The sequence below is a fragment of the Macrobrachium rosenbergii genome, chromosome 1 (genome assembly GCF_040412425.1).
Source record: "Macrobrachium rosenbergii isolate ZJJX-2024 chromosome 1, ASM4041242v1, whole genome shotgun sequence".
Taxonomy (NCBI): domain Eukaryota; kingdom Metazoa; phylum Arthropoda; class Malacostraca; order Decapoda; family Palaemonidae; genus Macrobrachium; species Macrobrachium rosenbergii.
In genome coordinates this window covers 42,235,786-42,257,050 of record NC_089741.1, presented here as the reverse complement: position 1 = coordinate 42,257,050, position 21,265 = coordinate 42,235,786, and the positions used below count along the sequence as shown (strand labels likewise).

The 21,265-nt window shown below is 35.3% G+C and overlaps 2 protein-coding genes across 3 annotated transcripts; both read left to right on the top strand.

The window, feature by feature from the left end:
• The first annotated feature begins 4,267 nt into the window (after nt 1-4,267).
• Nucleotides 4,268-9,583, top strand: LOC136840325 (meckelin). The gene is made up of 2 exons (XM_067107021.1): nt 4,268-4,420; nt 6,599-9,583. The coding sequence occupies exons 1-2, from the start codon at nt 4,268-4,270 to the stop codon at nt 9,431-9,433; spliced, it is 2,988 nt and encodes a 995-aa protein (XP_066963122.1). The 3' UTR covers nt 9,434-9,583.
• LOC136826678 (uncharacterized) lies at nt 6,445-20,434 on the top strand. 2 transcript variants are annotated; one of them, XM_067084084.1, is made up of 13 exons: nt 6,445-6,502; nt 11,599-11,795; nt 12,477-12,586; nt 12,700-12,795; nt 13,446-13,536; nt 13,902-14,032; nt 15,679-15,798; nt 16,168-16,337; nt 16,968-17,167; nt 17,711-17,929; nt 18,804-18,928; nt 19,455-19,573; nt 19,973-20,434. In XM_067084084.1, the coding sequence occupies exons 2-13, from the start codon at nt 11,678-11,680 to the stop codon at nt 20,157-20,159; spliced, it is 1,686 nt and encodes a 561-aa protein (XP_066940185.1). In that variant the 5' UTR covers nt 6,445-6,502; nt 11,599-11,677; the 3' UTR covers nt 20,160-20,434. The 2 variants fall into 2 exon arrangements, with proteins under 2 accessions (XP_066940185.1, XP_066940261.1); XM_067084160.1 differs by having other exon boundaries at nt 6,472-6,506.
• Nucleotides 20,435-21,265: the final 831 nt, after the last annotated feature.

The window sequence follows — 21,265 nt, the reverse complement described above, 5'->3', positions numbered from 1 at the left end:
GATTCCTGAAGGAGGTGCCGCAGAAACGTATGTTCTAAAAGAGGTGCCACGGAAACGGTATGAAGGAGTTCTTACAAGAGGAAAGCACAGCAGAGATGTTTTCATATTCTGAGAAAGAAGGTGCTACATGGCAAATGGTTTGTGAGATAGGTGCCACATAAACGCTTTCTAAAGGAGGTGCCACTTTCTCGAAAGGGTGTGCAAAACACCAGCATATTTTCTGTCACATATTAGTATTTTTCCACAACAGTTTTCACCCAGTGGCCATTACTGGTGGCGAAATCGAAGTAGCTGAGTCCTTGCTGGAGGGTAGTAGTGCCGTCAGTGCGCCTCACTCGCTGCACTGTAGGCATTACTTAAGGTTCTTTGCGGCGTCCTTTCGGGCCCTAACTGCAACCCCTTTCAAATCTTTTACTAAACCTCCATTCATAGTCTCTTACTTTCATTTATTTTCTCACCCACTCCTAACAATTGTCTTAACGTTACAGTATTTTCAGGGCTGAATGACCTCAAGGTCCCAGCTCGGCCTTTTGTCCTAAATTTTGTTTTCCAATTCCACTTCCAAACGCCACTGTCATTCTTAATAATTACGCTCTTAAATAATAAATACGGTTAATAATAACTTTCTTCCTAAAGGACATGGTAAGAATTAATGCTGGAAAGTAGAACTTTCATAAGCGATATTGGAAGATAAGCGAAAGTAATTTTCAGGTAATCTGACTGGAAAATATTGTTAAGACGGTGTTTATTCTGAAAGTTTGGAAGACCGAAGAAAACCACAAATCGGAGAACAAACTAATGAAGATTTAGCGGAATTTATTGCTGGTGACAGAAATTCATTTCTCGCTATAATGTGGTTCGGATTCCACAATAAGCTGTAGGTCCCGTTGCTAAGTAACCAACTGGTTCTTAGCCACGTAAAATAAGTCTAATCCTTCGGGCCAGCCTTAGGAGAGCTGTTAATCAGCTCAGTGGTCTGGTAAAACTAAGCTATACTTAACTTTTTTTCCACGCCGAAGAGGGAGCATGACGCTCCTAAACTGTGCGTGCTTCTCAATGTATTTATTCTCCATTATGTGGTTTTTTCAAGTTTCAAAGGTCGATACTGATCTGCTATCATCAGGAAGTTTTGAAGACGAGATGACGGTCAAATTCCTAAAGATGTGTACAAGTTATGTACAGTTGCGAGAATAAATAAATAAATCAGTCAATTGTATGTATGAAAATAAAATTCGAAAATTAAAAAAGTAAATAACAAATAAATATATAGATGAAAAATGAAAAAAAAGTGATAATCGATCAGACATTCACATGTAAATTTAGTTTAGACGAAAAGCCAATTATTTAGAAATATTGACTCCGCCCTCTCTCTCTCTCTCTCTCTCTCTCTCTCTCTCTCTCTCTCGAATGCGAAGACGGACCAAATCTCATTCCACTCGAGAGGAAATACTTCTTTCCCGACCTCTCGACGGTAAAAGTCAAACAATCGAAAGCAAACAAACAAACAAACATTGACAGAACAAAGCAATCATAGATGCTTCCGGAGAAATAGATATACAGAAGAAACTAGAAAAAGAAACGGAGAAAAAGATCAAATGCTCATATCCTGAAGTTACGAGCGCAAGGAAGAGTTTTTTTCATTTTCCTCTGCAAGAAATTTCCGCTCTCTGTGCCACGAAGGAAATGAACGGAGTGTCGCGTAGGTGTCTTTGATATTTAATTCAGCATGGCCACGGGGACTTATACACTCGAGCCGGTCCCAAGCTCGGATATAGGAGTTGAACCCGGTCCCAAGCACGGATAAAAGAGTTAAACAGTTCATGCATCTACCACGTGGTATTCCACGCGTCACAAAAACTGATATTCGGCATCAAAGGTTTATGTTCTCCTGCTGTTCTTTGTGCCAGATACCCCGTGAAGGGTTAATGCCGTCAGTGTGCCTCACGTAGTACACCGTAGGCATTACTAAAGGGGTGTTTGCAGAGTCCCTTAGACCCCTAGCTACACCCACTTTCTAGGTTTTTACTTGACCTCCGTTCTCTCTTCCGTTCTTCAATTTTGCCGTCCAACCTCTCTAATTCTTACTCCTTAGTGCAGCTGTGGGGTTTTCTCTCAGTTCCACCTTTGGATCCTTGGACTTCATCTCCTTTATTTCTTGGACCTCTTCACCTTGCTGTCCAACCACCTAACCCTCTGACTTGCCTACTTTGCTGAAAATGGCCGAAAGTGCCCCAGTACTTGGCTTGACAGTCTATACTCCATAAATCAAATCAGTGCCGGATAAAAGGGGTTGAGACCAGGCTTAGCGTTCCTGCATTTGGTATGCAAGCAATAACGCACCATGAAAGAGACCCATTAACCAACAAGAGAAGTGAAAATTTGCTTAGACCTTCGCCTCAGACCAAACTATTCTTTCGGAATTATCATTTTTCTGAGTATCTTCATGGATTTGTAACATCTGCGATTAGAATTTGTTTTTTGTCTTATATATACCTTGAATGTTTTGCTGCATTTCTCAGAGAAGATTTTGCTCCTAAACTGATTAATTATCTTTTTTCTCTTCAGTATCACATCCACATCTAGAGTTGAAATATTTATTTATATATATATTTATATATATATATATATATATATATATATATATATATATATATATATATACATATATATATACATATATGTGTGTGTATGCACATGTACATTTATATGTATATATACAAACACATTCAAATACACGACCTGCACTAAATTGTAGACTAAAACGACAAATGGGACTGTCCTATTCTTTTTCCTTCCCCTTATACCTTCCTTTTTTCACACCAGCCCCCTTTGCTAATTTCTTCCAAACCTTATCTTCCTTCTGAGGACCTCTTAGGGCTTTAAAACGATTTGTAATTGAACCCCACTTCTATCCTATCCCCCCTTACAGTACAGCACATATATATACATATATATGTATATATACATACATATATTGGTAAACAGTTGAAATTATATGTAAAACAAACAACCTGAAACTACACAATGTAAAGAAACCTCATATTTATTTACCTTTAACTTTTACTGAACTCATAGCTACGATCTAAAAAAACAATTAATTTCTATTTTGTCCATTGGTTACCCTCAGCTAGATATCAAAATATATTTCACTTTTGCAAAATAAATTAGGTAATTTCTTTAAAATTAAAGACCTTGATACCAATAAGCCCTCGGTCCAATCTGATCTATAAATGGCAGTGTGGTGGTTGTGATGGCACTTACGTTGAAAACTACCGATCAGCTTGATGAGATGGTTTGAACACTTCGGTGTCATATCGTACGGGCAATTACCTTTCAAGGCCTAGTTACAGTGCAATTAGAGAGAAATAAAGGAGAGATTGGTCATCCTTTACATATTGATGATTTTTCTGTTTTGTCCACTGCTCAGTTTCTCTGTTACAGACTCAGACATTTTAGAAGTTCTATACACCATCAAGATAAAGCCTCTTTGGCTAGAAATGGCTGTAATCTCGTTTTGTGTTTTTAGTCTGCGTTCTACTGTTTATATTATTTAGTATGTTTGTCATTCCTTTGTACTTCCAAGTTTTGTGACTTAAATTTTGTATTTTGCTTATGTTATTTTATTATTTATTTTGATTAGCCATCTTTTTAAACGTGTTTATTTTCATAGTAATTTTACTGTATGATTTTGAATTTATTATATATTCAATTATTTTAATTTTGTAGGTTGACAACGAGTGAGAGTACTACTCGAAACATATCCCAATAAAGTTATGTAAAATGCTGTTCCGGGTTTTGGCCTTGGTGTCCTTACTGATATACATACATATATATACATATATATAGTATATGCATAAATAAAGACAAAATCCACGAAGGAAAGAGAAACAGTGGAGTGCTGCTAGGCCTTTCGACTTATAGTCCTTTACTTAGCAGACTGTTAGGAACAATCGTTTGCCGATTGTTCCCTTAGTGGGTCGTTGCCTCCTTTTGTTTTTTGTTTTTCTTTCTGGCGAGCTGACGTCTGTTGAATGGCGTCAGACTTCGTCAGTCAGGTTCGTAACAGCAACGAGTCAGGTTGAGGGCAGCAGAGAGTCCGATGGGGTAGCAGCAGCAGGTATACGCACCTGAGAGTCAGGTCCCGGCAGCAGCAGTGGAGAGTTTTTGAGGACGAGATGGTTGCCGTGTCGGCTCTGTCTTGCCCGTCGTTATTGGAGGAGGACGTCAGCAGCAGGTCTCAGCAGCGGAGAGGTTTTTATTTGCCATGATGGTTGTCGTGTCGACTCTGTCATGGGCGCCTGGAGTTGGAGGACAGGACTGTGCTGGAGGGATAGATGGTTGCCATGTCGGCTCTGTCTTTGTTGTCCTGCAGTGTTCCTGTGTTGCAGCTTCGTCTGTGGTGGCATATGTAGCTCCGGCTGTGTGTATATATATATATATATATATATATATATATATATATATATATATATATATATATATATATATATATATATAAATATATATTTTTTTTCAGGTGATTGCCTTTGCCTTTGTACTTCTGCTGTATCAAGATTTCCTGAGTGTTTGTTTCCGCTGACCTTTAGCACTGAGTTACATTTGCTGACAACAATTCTATTATTAAGAACTTGCATAACAACCCTGAGGGTTGTAACAAAGAAAGTTTACAAAGAAAGGTTGTATAAATGACAGATGGGGATCACAAAGGAAAAAATATGTATCTGGAATCCAACATAATTGAAGAATTAGCAGACATACCAAAGCAGGGTTAATATTTAAGAAATTTTACAAAGGATTAAGCTCAACGGCTCAGAAGCAGGGACGGGACAATTAAAAGATTATGCAAGGAAGGTGACTGACCAACAAAAAATGTTATAAAAGTACAACTCGGTAATTCTCATTTTGGTAAACAATAAAAATTCTTTTATTAGGTGAACATTTAAAAAAAAAAATTACATATATTAAACATACAAATACATAGAAAATATATATAAGGTATCTAATTTTTTATTAAGTCAGTGATTTCATCTTTTAGGCCATTCTTGAACATTTTACTCATACAGGGGTCCAAATGATACATGCCAAGGCTAAGATTAAAATTACAACTGGAAGTAAGCTGTAAAATAGCAGATTCTAAAAGATTTCGTGAAGAGAAATCTTTCGATCTGGCAATCACTGAACTTTCAGTCCAATTTATCCTGTGAGAGTTTTCACTTAAAGGAATGAATATAGCACTGGATGTTTGCCCAGTTTTGACAGAATACTTGCTGCTTAATCCGTACGGCTAAATCCTTGCTTGATTGGCCGATATAAAAAGAGGGACAGTCCAAACGTATAATTTTATATATTATGTTGTTGTTTTCCTTAGGGCTATTTTTTTATTAACATTCAGTGTGTTACAGGAAAAAACAAGGTTGACACTGTAAGATTTTAGCAATGATTTTGTTTTCAAAACCACTAAAATAAGGCAAGCTAAGAATGTTCTTAGGGGTTTCTTTCTTCATGTTACTTTCACTATAAAACTAACTCAACCACCTTCAAAGACGAAGTTATCAAACAGGACCGAGATCTGTTCATGGGAAGTTTTGACGTTGAGTCCCTATTTACCAACGTCCCAGTAGCAGAGACCATTGATCTCAATTTAAATAAGTTATCCCCCCGACAACTCCCTTTTTAATAATTTTAACAAAACTCAGTTCAAATCCCTGTTAGAACTGGCTGCGCTGGACGCTGCCTTTATATTTGACGGTACCATATTCAGACAGATAGTATTAGCCCTCATGTGGAATTGGAGTTCGGACCGGAAAGGGTTGGTCATTCTTGACATGGAGACGTTGGGTTCGCTAATCTTGACATGATCCTGTATATATATATATATATATATATATATATATATATATATATATATATATATATATATATATAATATATATATATATATATATATAATATATTACATATATATATATATATGTATATATATATATATATGTGTGTGTGTGTGTGTGTGTGTGTGTGTGTGTGTGTGTAAATGACAAGATAAAATGCGAACAAGCTTGGTCATCTCTAAAGAATCGCGAACTTGGAGCACAGGACTGGCTGCAAAACTGTCCCCACCGTTATATATCACACATTATTGAATAGTAACTCACGTTAAGAAGACAATTGTTTGATTATCTTTTAGGTTACCCTTTCCTTGGTTAATCCGTTTAGTGGTTCTTGAATGCAATGCGTCAAAACGTGCAGTACTAGAAGGAATGTAATGTGTTCGTCTTAAATATTGTAAGCGTGTCTGTTATTTTCCACTTTATCAACAAGTTATGTTACGATTCAATAGATAAGATATCAATTTATATATATTAAACTGAAATGATCAATACAATATGCAAAATACGCAGGTTTAGTGTGCGATATTATTTCTTAGGAATTTAAAGTCACAGGACGTACATCCGAACAGTTGGCGCTAGGCTGTTTGTAAACAATGTCACTGTGCGGGAAGCTTGTGGGTATCCTCTTAGTATTTTTGCATTTTGGGTGTTATCTGGGTCGCAATCTCGAATTCACCAGTTTCAATGATATATTGTCTTGTTCTGAGAAGGAGTATTTTGATCACATTAGCCTCCAGTGTGTAGCCTGCAAGGCGAATCAGACGTCAGGAGCTGACCGGTCCTCGTGTAGTTGTGATCCAGGTTTTAGGGTGGTCTACGAAGGCAATGAATTACAGTGCGAAGCCTGTCCTCAGTACCACGTTGCCTCTCGAGATAAGCTAAATTGTGTGCCTTGTTCAAATTCCTCCGTTTATAATGCCACCACTAGGGAATGTCAGCCATGCCTTGACTCTATGGAAATTTTGTCCGATAAGTTCACTGACGGGACGTCCATAGGTAGTATGGAATGTGTGATGTGTTCGAATGAGAGCATTCCCGGTGACGGTGCTTGCGTTCCCTGTCACTCTTCGTTTTACAGTGCCAGTGGAGGATCGTGCCTTTGTCCTAAAACACACGTTGCAATAGAGGGAATTTGCATTCAGCAAGCAGATGTTGAAAAGGTGCCTGACAAAGAGAATAGTTATGTCGTTAATTATGACAATGGTATGAAAGTCTTGTCTTCTTTTTTTGAGGCTAATTTCCAGTTGGCTGCTGCTCTTTGTACCTTTTCAAAGAATTCAACAGCGTGTCAGCTCCTCAGCAATTTGTGTGTTATGCTTCATTACACATTTGATGAAGATGATAATGCATGTCATTTTTATAGGGAACAGTTTGGTGATAATTTTATTAACATCCCAGATCACGTTCCATGGTTGTACTATACAGAGGGTGAGGCAAAAGTATATCTTTCGAAAACTCGTTTAAAAACCTATTACAGTTTTAGGAAAAGTGACCCAGACTCCAGATTAAATTTCACAGTAGCAAAGTACTCGGCTGATGGTATCTTGCTACAGTATGGGAGACTGGAAGATACATTAACACTCTGCCCTCTAATTGATTATCATCTGAACACAGTGGTCAGATTTGGGACAACATTCTCCAAGAGTTGCCTTATTAAGGTTAAGGATCTATGGGATTCTTATGAGACTGTTTTTTATGATGTTTTTCTTCAGTATTATGATGATGATGAACAAATGATATATGCAGTGCCAGTTTTAAATCTCAATTACAAGGAAGATGAAATATTCATTAACCAGAAAGGTGACAGGCAGTGGCAGTTAACTCGTCGATTTTTCATTATTGACAATTTGAGTGGGAAGGGAAGTCTTTCCCTGAAGACTCGCGACTATAATCAAAGAGCAAGGGTAGTTAGATATGCTCAGAGCATTGAAATCGTTATTCAGCTTCGTGAGGAAGGAAGTCATGGTCAGATATATCCTCCTCTTATTAAGGTTGTTTATGGTGAAATTAATGATGAATTGTATGACACCGATGAAAAAGTGGAGACAACGTTGCGTGTCACCTATACAATGGACTACACAAAGATACAAGAAGATTTGTCAATTGCTGTTGGTGTCATGAGTGCCTTTGCCACTCTTTGGTCTCTAGTAGCCACTTGGAGTTGGTCAAGACGTTGTGGAAAATTAAACATAGATGTACCCACTATTATTCACTTTATATTAACCATTTGTGGTAACCTTGCAAACATATTTTTTATTGTAATGTTTTTCTCATGTTTTTACTGGACTGTATTCTTCAAGAGGCAGGATGTAGTGCATTTGTTTTTGCTTACTGAGACTCAAGAAGAGATTGTAAAACAGTATATGATAGCTGCCTGTGTGTTAAAGTTGTTTCAGGTCATACATATCCTTATTGTTCAAGTTACTCTTGATATGTTCATAATTGACTGGGAACAACCTCGGGCAAAGAATTCTCTTCCACATCCACAGATCTCTGGGAATGTAAATGATGAAAAAGGAAGTAAGGGAGAACAGAACCCAATTAGTATTTGGAGAACATATTTCATAGCAAATGAATGGAATGAATTACAGACTCACAGGAAAATAGATCTTGGTTGCCAGCTCTTCACAACTTTGATGTTTTTGAAAGTGTTTGGGTTTGAAAATTTTGCCATTGCAGATCCAAGGTCCCATCTTAGGCTTGAAGATACAGATTATGTTCCTCCTCAGAGCTATGTTTGCAGATTTGCTGTCAGTGTAACAATATATGGTATAATTGCTGCACTTCAGTGGATATATAAAGCAGCATTCTATGAAAGATGTATAGAAAACAAGCTTCAACAATTCATTGATTTGTGTTCCATAGCAAATATTAGCATATTTATACTTGAACATAAAATGTATGGATATTACATTCATGGAAGATCTGTTCATGGATATGCAGATGTTGATATGCACTCCTTTTATGAGCAGCTGAAGAGGGAAGAAGAAGATCTTTGTGGACATAGGGGACTCGAGCCCTCGAGTGAATGTCAGACATTTGAAGTAGCCATTACCAACAGATTTCGTGAGCAATATGACCACATATTGCAACCAGTCAAAGGTTTTATTGGAATGAAGAGACAAGGCAATCATGGTAGAATGCCTTCTAGTGAGATGGAGCAGAGTTTTCAAGCACATGAAACCATGAAAAGGTTTTTTGGAATGTTTCTCCAGCATGCTGTGAAAGATTTAGATTATATTGTAAAAGACAAGTTATTCCTTGAAAGTTTGTTAGACCTAGAGTTTCAAGAGGTTGATGAGAGATGCCTTTTCTTTCGTGATAATAATCACTGTTTTGATAAAGTTTTATTCTGTGGTCACGAAGTTTCTTTCGTAATGCTTGAGCTCCTGCTTTTCACTTTTGTTGATCTGCTCTCTTATGATTTTGTGTTGTCGGCTGTTGTTACCTTCGTTGTTTCCTACTTTATTAAAAAGATTCGCTATGCTGGTGGTCGAAAGAATGTTGTTAGTAAAACATTAGTGGACCAAAGATTTTTAGTGTGAGTTTGAACATTTTTAATGCATAGAGTCAGTTTTTAAATAGCTTAAGGTAATTTTGAATGAGTACTCTTATTGTGTATTGTTATTGTGCATTGTTTAATTCTTAAAGCTGTCTGTGGTGGTATTTTTTTCGAGTCATGTGTAATTGACATAATATCTGATCATGAAAGGCCTATTGAATTTATCTTTAGCCTGAAAGTTTCCAGTCTTTCCAAAATGCTTCAGTTTGTAGCATGATGGAAACTAATTTTCAAAATCTAGTCAGAAACACTGTTCAGTGTCTAGTCAAATCTTTGTCTGAGAAGAGGAACTTTCTCTTGTTGTACCTATAGTCAGCATAACAGAAACTAATATTAAGAATCTAGTCAGAAACACTGTTCAGTGTCTAGTCAGATCTTTGTCTGAGAAGAGGAACTTTCTCTTGTTGTATCTATAGTCAGAACTTTATCGTATTCTAAGTTTGTGAAGATTTATCGAAGGATTTACCTGGTCTGTAATCTTTTTTGGGATTTTATGGAACCAACCTTTATCTTTTAATATTTTAAAATAGGTTGTTACAGTTTCAGATACTGTACCTGTGCAAAACATATGTGGCCTTACTCTGTAACTAAAAAACATAATTCCTGCTAGAGTTTTTCACATTCTTGGAAGCTTTGAACATAATGGTGCCTGAAACTTAGTCATATAAACACTTATACTTTTATATGTACAGTAATAATTTTGACCTTCAGGAGTTTGTGGGTGTATTTTTTGCAGTAAAATTTTTTAATTGTTATGATTTTATGGTTTTCCATTTTTTTTTTTGCTACATTCAGTAAGTTAGGTATCAGTTTTTATATTTTATGTAATCTTTTGTTATAAATTTTAGATTTCTGACAAGCTTATTATCTGACTTGTTTAGAAATTGTTGACAGCCTTATAGTAGAAAAGTACACCTCTTCTTATAGTTTTATTCTGCATATTGACAGTATTTTTGTATTAGGAAAAATGCTGGATTACCAGTTGGTTCAAAACTATTTTTTTATAGGTTATATGTAGCATGGTATATATATCTATATTGCTACGCTATTCGAGTTTAATATATAATGTAGTAAATTATGATGGTGGCTTAGTAGAATTTCTCTTTGACTCGGCAAATATTTAGTGAACGTGATGTCAGAGATAGTCAGCTGTGTGTGGCCTAAAGGTACATAAAACTGGTGCCATAAATGGTAGTTCAATGCTTGTGAGTTATGCCTGTAAAAATTACTGAAATAATTTGCTACTGATAATTTGAAGTGTTGCCTTATGCTGACTTTCAGTTAAAATGGCAAAAATCTATCTTAAAAAGTAGCCAGCATAGCCGTATAAGGTAATAAATTGCTAGTTGTGTATTTGGCAATGCATAAGTTTGCTGGTTTCTTTATTATATACAGATTGTGAATGACTTCTGAATCATTGCATAGTCATCAAAGACTATATAAATTGTACTGTAGAATCAGACATTGCTTTCCAAATTGCAAGTTGCATGGACAGTTTTCTTACCACAGGCTGTTCCAAACTTAATACATCTGCACTTACAACACCATTTTGTGAAATATAATAATAACAAAGTATGGCATTCCTGTTGTTGATGTGCAACAAAAGAGGTTATGCAGATGTAAAAAAATAGCTAATTCTCTTTAACACTAGTCTTGGAGTGTAATTCAGTCATAAGTCAGGAACTCTAAACTGTACTATTTTTTGGGTGATATTAATGGTCTGGATTAAACATATAGGTAACACAGATAATTGGGTTTTAAAAAAGAGCACTGTGTGATCTGATCATTTTGTATGGGTTGGAAGAACTTTTGCTCATGATGAGTTAAGTCATTAGAGGAATCTCATGTTTCCTTATAATTCTGTCTTGCAGTGTAATTTCCTTTGTGACTTGTATTATAGTTAGCATGAATTGGTAGTGTTTTCATAGTTGGTTTTGGTCTAGTAGCATTAGTGACACAGTGAAAATGTTTAAAATTGCACTTGGGAGACCTTAGTGTATGTCCAATGCTTGAGGTATTGGGAGAGTTATACAAGATCTAACATTTTATTTTTACTGTCAAGTTAGGCAAAGGAATACTCTTTTTATTGGCTGAGTTTTTCCATCAATTACTTTGTTTATTTTTAAAGGTTATTTTTATTTTTTCTAGGGTGCATATCAGCTACAATTTTAGACTTTGAGTTTTTAATTTTTAAAGTTATAATCAAGTTAGGTCATATAAATAAAGTATGGATGACGCAAGTGACAGTTGTGAAGCAAACATTCCCAAGGAAATAAAAGCATCAGTGATTGCTAGCACACAGTTCTTCAAAGTATCAAATCCTTTGGAGCAGTTAGATGCAGCTGGTGAGTAAAGTTCTGTTTGTTAGGCACATAAATTTAGTGTAATTTAAAAAAAGAAAAAGCTTCGCATTGTGATTCGATGAAGTTGAGTACTTCTGAAGAGGTGACTGTGTAAATGAGCCCTGCCATCTAATTATCACTTCTTTTTGTATCTGAAATAATGTAGTATATATACAAGTAATGTGATTCAGACTTCCTCTTGTTGTTTTAATATTGTCAACTAGAATGAATGGCTTACTATTCATGCATGTGGAGGAGATAGGTAATTAACACGGTGTTCAGGATTTTTAGGTTCTATCCCTTTAGCCCAGGCTGCATTCTTTGTCTTTTACTTTTCATCTTTTCCATCATTAACTTTCTCTTGCTCCAGTTAACACTTTTTATTTGAGAACAAACTGTGGGCCAGCCTTATGGGAGTTTAGAAATTTGACTAATAGGTCTTTCTAAACAACAGTACAATTTAGAAGAGTTATGCACAACATGCTAATATTTGTAAATGTTTTATTACAAAGTGCTTTCACAAAACCTTAGTCACATGACTAAAATCACATAAGTCTTACCCAGATAATATGGATATATTCTTGAATGATAAATTAAAAATTTAGAGCAAGATGCATCTAATGGTGTATGTGTTTTATTCAAAATTGTATTTTGAAGACTAATACATAACTTTTGATATTTCAGGTCCTTTGAAGAAACACATTATAGTCGTAACCAGTCAGGGATATTTAATGGAGCTTCACAGTGGAGAAATACTCAGATATACTAAACTCAAAAAGCGAGATGTAAAAAAGGTACGTTCACTGATGTCTTGGCGAAGCGTAACAAAGCATTTGTCTTTCTTTGGAGTATCATTCCCATAAGCGAGGCTCTTATTTTTTCAAGTGGATGTTTTCTTTTTATTTAGGTTTTAGTTCATCATGAATTCCAGCCGCCACAGCTGTATATCGTCTTCTTGTGTCTTCATGACGTGGCTTACGCAGCATCGTACAGTGACTTTAAGGTTTGTCAGAACAGTATCAAGGATGCATATGAATTTGATACAAAGGTTTAAAAAAATGTGTTTATTTTTGCTGCTGTGGTAAGTAGATTAATCAGATTGTGATACCAGCCATTGAAATTGGAAGGGTTAAAATTGCCATGGCCTATTTCTTACTACAGTACAGGGATAGCACAAGATACATCTAAGATGTAGCCAGCTTGAGTGACATTTAACGGAAGTGTCCATACATTCATACAGTAGATAGACCTCTCATGACACTTATGCTCAGCACCCAAAAAGCCCTAATGAATTTAGCACAGTACTGTACATATATTTAGTTTTTACTGTAGACAGTCAGCAGGCGGGCTTGGCTTATGAAAATAAGTTGGCCAGTGGTTTAGCTCGCTTCATCCTAGCCATCAATCATGTTGGAATAGTGATTTTGGTGGTAATGATAGGTTGAAATTAATATATTAATCTCCATCATTTTAAAAGATATTCATATGACTGAAAGATGAAACCCGTTTTGTTTCACTATGCAGTGGCACTACTTTATAGTATCTATGTCATAGCATTTTTATAATGAAGAGTAAATTACAGTATATACTTAAATATGTGTTGTTTTATGCGTTGATGATGATTATACTGAAATCCTATTTTTATATTATCAGATCATTCATCAGTGGCAAGGTGTAAAGGATATAATCTCTGATGATCCCGATGAGATTGGCGTACCATCATTGCGATTAACACATTCATCTGGTAGGTAGGCTTAATTTCACTGATGAGGAAAGAACTGTGATTATGTTTTTCTTGCTTCACAGCAGCTATGGTCATTTGAAAATTTAGTAATTAAGTAAAAACTAGTTTTCTGTTCATAAATCATATTAAAGTTATGTATGTAGCATGCATTTCTAATCCAAGTACTGTACAACATTGTGATGTTAAAAGGACATTGTAAGCACCTCATGTAGTTACTTCATTTTAAAACTGTGCAGCAGTTTTCATGTATCACATACTGCAATCCTGACGCATAGTGTACTGTGTTTTTCCTCTACAGAGTGACACCTATGATACTTAAATATTATCCTGCTGCATTTGTTTTGATATTTTTTCCTTTTTCTTAGGGAAAACCAGTGTTATAACTTCTCTCCAGCTTTTTTCACCTTGCCTCTCCATTGAAAGCGAAGATGAGGAAGTTTCAGAAACGGAGAGAGGGAAGCAAGATGCTGTATCTGCTTTAGCCAATAGACTAAAGGTAATTAACCATACCCCAGGTATTACTTTTTGAGTACAGTACGGTATACTTGTCACTGTTCTTTTATTTTAAAAATTAGCCTATGCTTTTTGGATGTGAATTACAAGCATCTTTTTGATGAAGCGGAAGTACTTTAGTACTTTATTGCTAGTTCCAGAAAGATTTGCGTCACTGTATTCTCCCTTTATGTGATGAGATTTTGACCTGATTCTTCATGCCACAAGGAAGGGTTTAAAGTTTTTATTACAAAAGTGAATATGTATAACATTTGTTGAAGGAAAAGTTCAGCTGTGAATTGTTCACTTTCGAAAGGTTGTTATCTATTGTAAGGTCCAAACTGTTATGAAAAACTTCATGTATCCTAGGAGAGAATGGAATGAGATCTGAAAGGCAAGATGTTCTACTTATATCTTTGGGAACTCTTAAATAAAAAAGAAACAAAATTATCTTTTGTTGTTTGTTTATTAATCTTTTCTTTTTGTATGATTTTAGAGACCAGTATCCCTAGAGTAGGAAATGGGAATTCTGTGAAAAGATTAAATCTGGCATTGGATTTCAGTACAGTATATTGAACATCTGCCTTTAGATGACAGTGATTAGTTTAAGCTACTTCCTTGAACTGGTCTGGCTATAATTAAGTATAGTTGACACTGGCTGTAATTAATTATAATTGGCACAGTTGAAATGTATGTTTTTTGTATGGAAGTGAGTGAGATAAGTTTGGATTATATGCTACTTGCAATGTTTGTGTGTTTTAAAGAAATGAGTGGAGTTACTTAATGTTTTAAGTAAGATGAAGTTTGTTTGTATCTGACAACCTTGGTCAAAGTTTGCATCAGTGTTTGCAAATGATAAATATCTTGTGCTTTTCACAAAGCAAATTGTGATTGTTATGTTGGCTGTAGACCTTTATATAGCTAAAAAAAGAAATACATTAACATCCTGTATTGTACCGTAGCCCTATAAATGACAAACCTGATGTAGGAACTTAAATAATGCTGAAATTGTTGTGTGTCACTCCTGAACTGCATTGTACCTTGCTCCATAAGTGTATGGTACATGGGAAACCACCATCTTCAACTCTTGTGTTGAAGATTCCACAGCAAGTATAACAAGTTGAGTAATGTAGTGTAATTTCTCTGTTTCGTGTAAGTTTTGCAATTAGACATAAATTGTAGCATGAGGATGTGTTCACAAGATATGGCATCAGAGATAGCCTGCCTTAGGTGAGATTTGAAAACTCCTTCTAGTAATTAACATTTAATATTACTGGGCATTACATACCTATAAAATATCTATTAATCAGAGTTTTTTTGTGTTATGACACTGAATTAGAATTTCAAATGCAGGGAAATATGGTATTGGTAGTTAATAACCCCTTCTTATTTCATCCAAAGCTTCAGACATCTTAGGTTTATTAATAGATGTCTGTTGTTTCTGTGTATGTGTGTCTGTTGTTTCTGTGTATGTGGATATAATTCAAGAAAATGGAGGAATTTTATACCTTGTTTATATTTTTGTCTTAAACTAAAGATTACTTCATAATATTGGCTTTAATTGCTTCTTAATATTTACCATAATTGCTTCTTAGAAATAGTGTTTATACTTTTAACTGTTGGTGCCATTACATTCTTGTAAAATTTCAGAGCGGCATGAAGCACATTGAATTTTTGAATAGCCAGAAGAAAATGAAAGAAGCCATCATCCTGAAAAAACTAGCAGCCATTCAGTCTCTACTTGGAAGTCAAAATGTTGTGGATGATGATGTGAGTATGAATAAAGTTGCTTCATATAGCTAATTTCTTTTTACTTTCTTCGAGGCTTGACGTTTTTATAGAAGCATTGACTGTGATATATTCAGTTTCATTTCAGCTGAAGTATTAATACAGTATTTGACCATAAGATTATTTATCGCAAGAGACAGATGTATTTTTAAGAAGATTTTTGTTGCATGGATGTCAGTTGCCCTGAGGAAGCCAGGTTAAATTTTAGTAATGTGTTCAGCATATTGGCCAAAGGACAGTTTATTGATAAAACACTTACTTGATGTGTTCCTGTAAAATAACTGGCTTGCATGTGTGGAGAATTATTACATTACATTTCGGATTGTTTTATATGTATGTTGTTTTTTATAGACCCTGTTGACAACAGTACATATTAATGATGAGGAAGAAGATGGGAATTTTGACCATGATCTACCCCAAGGCAGCACTTCAGATGGGTGTCTGGAAATAGCATCTGTTAGACAGAAGACCATCCACGATAAGTGGGTTATTGGTCTCAATGTCGTCAACAACAGTGAAAGGTGAGCCATTTAGTTTTTTCTGTCTGACAGAATGCATTCAACTCAGGTCACTCATAATTGTGACATTCTTTTATAACAAGGGCATACTTATGTGAAGTATTTCTGTTATATTCTCCTTCTAAGATTTAGCTACCTGAGGCCCTAAAGTGGCAGGAAATCGTAGAATATATGAATTGATTACTAAAATGGTAATTGTGGGTATTATATCCATTGCAGGACTCAGACCTCCTCCTTGCATAAAGAAGAATTTTTCCTTAATGTTTTTGTGTCTAGAATCAGATTTACAGTACTTTCCTCATTCAGGATTGTTTGATATCCACTCCTCTTGATTGGGTAATTGTCTCATTAAATATAACATAATGCTGACTTCGTAGTACAGTATTATTATCGATATTCTTACGTAGATTAACTAGTCTTAGCATTGAAGACTGTATATCTGGTAACTGGTGTTAATATCATCCACTAGACTAAAAGATAAATGAAAAAGTAATTTGTGTCGTCTGTGCGCACTTACTATTTTCATGTTGAAAACTCAAAAAGTTTTATATGAATATGTAGTTTTTGGTTTATGATTGAGGAGAGGATTGTATTCCATGTTTCATATTAGTGACTTTAGTCTTACCATTACAGGACATTGATTTGTAACATGCAACTCATGCTACATGTATCTAAAGGTACAAGTACTATAGGTTATACTACCAAAATCCTTAAAGTCATCCAACGAAGACTGCCCAGTAACTCCTCCAAGGACCAAGATTCTAAATTGAAAGTCTCTATAGAGAAACTTGACCCTCCGATTTTAAGGCCTAAAAAAAGAGCTTGTATTCTTGGTAAGTTGAAATGTGTGTCATTTCTTTTATAAGTATTGCATGAAAGATTTACTGGTATGTGACAATGCTGCTGTTTATCCATTAGGGGTATGCAGAAGCATCATTGGCTTCTTGGAGATCACTATTTTGAAAGGGTAAATAAGCTGGTAATTGCTAGTAAATACCTGGAATTATCATCATTCTGTGTTAACTTTGTTAGTCTTACCTTTTGTGTTTTTAATTTTACTATCCAGTTCCGAAACATTTTCAAATAAAGACACCCGTAATATTCCATAATTAAAGGACTGGTAATACTGTACTTGAAGATGATTTAAATGTATTAGCTTGTCATTTAATGCCAAATCCATATTCTCTTAGTATTTTAATGTACAAATTATGGTAACTGCTCTAGGTTTTCCTCATTTTTATGCACTTTGTACTTGACCAATGCTTTGGTGTGATGTCCAGGCTTTTTGTTTTATATTGAAAAAAGTTCTCATAGATTTTTCATGTTTTTGATCTCTTTATCAACTTAATTCTATTTTTACTTTAAATTTGATACAGGTATTTGTGGGATCCCAGACTTTACAGAAGGTCCAAGTGTTGTGTGTTCGGGATTAGTTAATTATACTTGCAGAACACTTAATCCAGCAGCAACACAGGACCTGTTCCCTACGAAATCAACATCACAGCGTTTTCAGGTTGCTTTTGAACCAGTTGAATTATGCATTCAGGATTTGCACACCCACCATGTTGTCATAGAGAAGAATCTTCCTCAGGCGGGTAAGTTAGCTGCCAGGTACAAAAGAGATGGAATCTGTTACTGATTACCTTACTTCTGCTTACTGTATTATTTTCTGTAAGGAAATAGTAGCTGTCAAGATATAGTATTAAGTATATGAAGGTGAAGGTTGAGGTCTCTTAAAGTTCGAACCCAGAGCCTGGCCCTCATTCCAGATCTGCATGTTTCATGAGTTACTTGACTGCTTTTACTTTGTTTGATACACTTTTTTTTTTTTTACATTGTGTTCAGTCAGTGTAATATTTCTTATTTCTTTTTTTACTTCACCAGTGTTTATTTAATTGTCTAGTCCTTCTTATCTTTCTAACTTCTTTAGCTACCTTGTTCCAGTTGTCACTTCAGTTTAAAAACAGGTCATTTGAGCACGTTTATAAACGTGACTTGTGGTCTTATTAAATTGTAATGATTATAATAACAAGTATATTCTCGGTTTAAATTGTAAAGAGGCATCAGTAAATTTTCTTCGTAACTTGTTTGTAGATGTTAAAAGTATTATATGTCCAGTACAAAAACAGTAAAAAGTTATTAGTATTTGTTTAAGTCTACAATTAACAACTGTTGAAAATAAACCTAGATATACCTTGAAGTATATGGGGCCTTAACTGTGTAGAACCTTTTAAAATAGAGAAAACCTGGATTTAGAAAGGAAAGCTAGGTAAAAAGTAAAAGTTGTACAGGTCTCATTTAGACAAGCAAGTAAAATAGTTTATTCAGAACATTTCATTTCCCCTGAATATTTTTTGTTATTATTAAGGAGTTATTAACAAACTGAGTTTTGAACTTATTCAGGACACATATGTTGCAAATTTCAACTGTTGATTACATTTGCAAGATTTTCATTAGCAATATTTTCAGGTGTTCCATACTCAAGTGTTGCATTAATTGGAGGAAGCACTTACAACGGCATTACGCTTACTAGCCTCTTTTCTCCATTGGACAGCTTGATAAAGAGAATAAGCTCTGAGCATGAAATGGTGAAGGTGAGATCATAGGGACTTAACATATAATAGCAGTGTATTTCTGTTGTTTTTGCAACTTGTAATATTGGGTTAGATGTTTGTCCTTTGGGCCAGTGACTTTCAGAAGACCATAATTCTTCTGCAATGAATACGCAGAAGAGTATTTTTCCCCATCCTTTTATCAGCCTCTCTTAACTGTTGTTTCTGTACGCAACTGTGGGGTTTTCTTCTAGTTTCACTGATAGATCCTTTTGTTTCTTCTTAATTATTTTCTGGATCTCTATTTTGTTGTCCAACCACTCCAACTCCCTTTTTTCACTGTCTCAAGTAGTGAATGACTGAAAGAAGCCCAGTGCTTAGCTTTGTGGCCTAAATTTCATGATGTTTTGATTCATTCATTCTGAGCTCTTATTTTCTTTGCTTGAACAATTATCTGGTAAGCCTTTGTCTACAAGATACAGAAGTATATTTGAAGATAAAGCCTGTTATTTGTTATGTGTTTACTGTACGCAAGAGCTATTTTATGCCAATCCCCTTGTGTTTTCAGGTCCCTGGTGTGAGTGACATGTATTACTTTTATCCAGAAAAGTGTCATCCTCTAGCATTTTCAGCTGTGACTTTCCTTACGGTGAATTCACATCGTGTGGATCTTGGTTTCTATACAAGGTAAGAAATCAGAGTTTTCTTTTTGGAAAATATGGAAGTAGTTTTCAATTAAAACTTTTTTCATTAAAAGCTAACCATTTTGTGTTGTCTTAGTTTGGCCTTAGTTTAATTTATTGCTAGTAAATTGTGACAGTACTAACCAGGTCTTTACATGGTATTTAGTTTGATGTAGTTTAATACAGGCTGTAGTTATCTGTTCTGAAGGAAGCAGTATGACTTAAGTGCTATCACCTGGAAAGGTTTTGTTGTAAGTTTCAAATAGTTCCAAGGAAATTTGTGTAGGGTCTCAAACCTTTGTCATGCTTATACTGTATTCACTTATTTGTGTTTAGAGAAAAACCGAAGTAGTTTCTACATACATTAAAAAAATCTTTGGATATTGTGGTGTGATTATTACAGAGATGACAACCAGGCTATAATACTTGCCCATTCCTTGTTGGCTGCAATGCCACGAGATGTTTGTATTCAGCCAGCCATGAGTCATAGTCAGAATCATCAGAAGGACTCTGAGAACATTCGACAACAGCTGTTAGTGAAAATGAAAGAGGCAACTTCTTTTGTTGTGGATGGTTACAGTTTCAAGTGAGTTTGAAAAGTAAATTCAAGCACAGAAACTAAGACTATGAGCATGGTCCTTCAACTGGCAGCACCAAAGTCATCTCAGGTTAAGACTGCGAAAGATAATCTTGAATTTGACAGAGAAACATACAGCAACGAGAGAGAAATGTTTTTAGCAAGGAGAAAGGATGTTACATTTAAAGCAGATGAATATCGAGAATGGAGGAGAAAATTGTACAAAATACAATCTGAGATGGATGAATTATATATCAAGTACCTGAAATAAAATAATTTATCAAGGTTTGTGGATTTTTTTTTACCCCTTATTCGTATGTTGTTTAGTATTCATTTGACTGAGGTAAAGGGGAGATTGCCATTGATAAGACTAATTTTCTGCAGGAATTTGTCTTTATTCTAGAAATTAGAAAATTCTTGTCAACATCATCTTGAAGTCCAAGAATAGTTAGTTTAACAACACAGTTAGTTTAACAACACTACACTACCTTTGAGGTGTTTATAGTCTACAAACCTTTTATTTTACTTATTCATATTGTCCAGAACTTGGAGTGTTCACTAAACATAGTTCACGAATAGACAAAGGTTTTGTGTCTTTCTCTGGTAAGCATTCCTCACTTGAGAGTGGATGTGAGTGTCCGTCACTTGAGTGAGGCCCTCTACCCACTGCCAGAGTCATGCCGGCCTTGGCTACCATTGTACACTTTGGATGAAATAGATGTAATATTTTGTACTTTGTATTTTCAGTATACTGTATGCATATGGTATGCTGGGTGTTTCCATTGTACTTGAGTTATGAATTAGGGAGAAGGTATTGATGGTTGTTTCTGGCTATTGTTAGTTATAGACATCTGCCATTTTAAAATTTAAAAGTGCCTTAGCTTATAGCTAGTGGGTGAACTATTAAGATTTTACGACTACTTCTGAAGTCATGGGAGCTGTTACTGATGTGCTGAGCTAACTGGTCCTTTGCTGTAGACTAACCAACTGTTGTGGCACTGGGAATCTTGCCAAAAATGTAATTGTTATTACGGATTAAAGCCAACTGGTAGTTGTATGACACAAACTGTGCCATCACCTTCCAAGGATGGGAGGTAGGCAGTATACAGAAACCCTTGT

Coding starts and splice junctions, on each gene's coding strand:
- LOC136840325 (XM_067107021.1), top strand. CDS start 4,268: ATGGTTGTCGTGTCGACTCTGTCATGGGCGCCTGGAGTTGGAGGACAG. Junction 4,421..6,598: donor TGGCATATGTAGCTCCGGCT/GTGTGTATATAT, acceptor TGTTCTGAGAAG/GAGTATTTTGATCACATTAG.
- LOC136826678 (XM_067084084.1), top strand. CDS start 11,678: ATGGATGACGCAAGTGACAGTTGTGAAGCAAACATTCCCAAGGAAATA. Junction 13,537..13,901: donor GCGATTAACACATTCATCTG/GTAGGTAGGCTT, acceptor CCTTTTTCTTAG/GGAAAACCAGTGTTATAACT. Junction 15,799..16,167: donor AAAATGTTGTGGATGATGAT/GTGAGTATGAAT, acceptor TGTTTTTTATAG/ACCCTGTTGACAACAGTACA.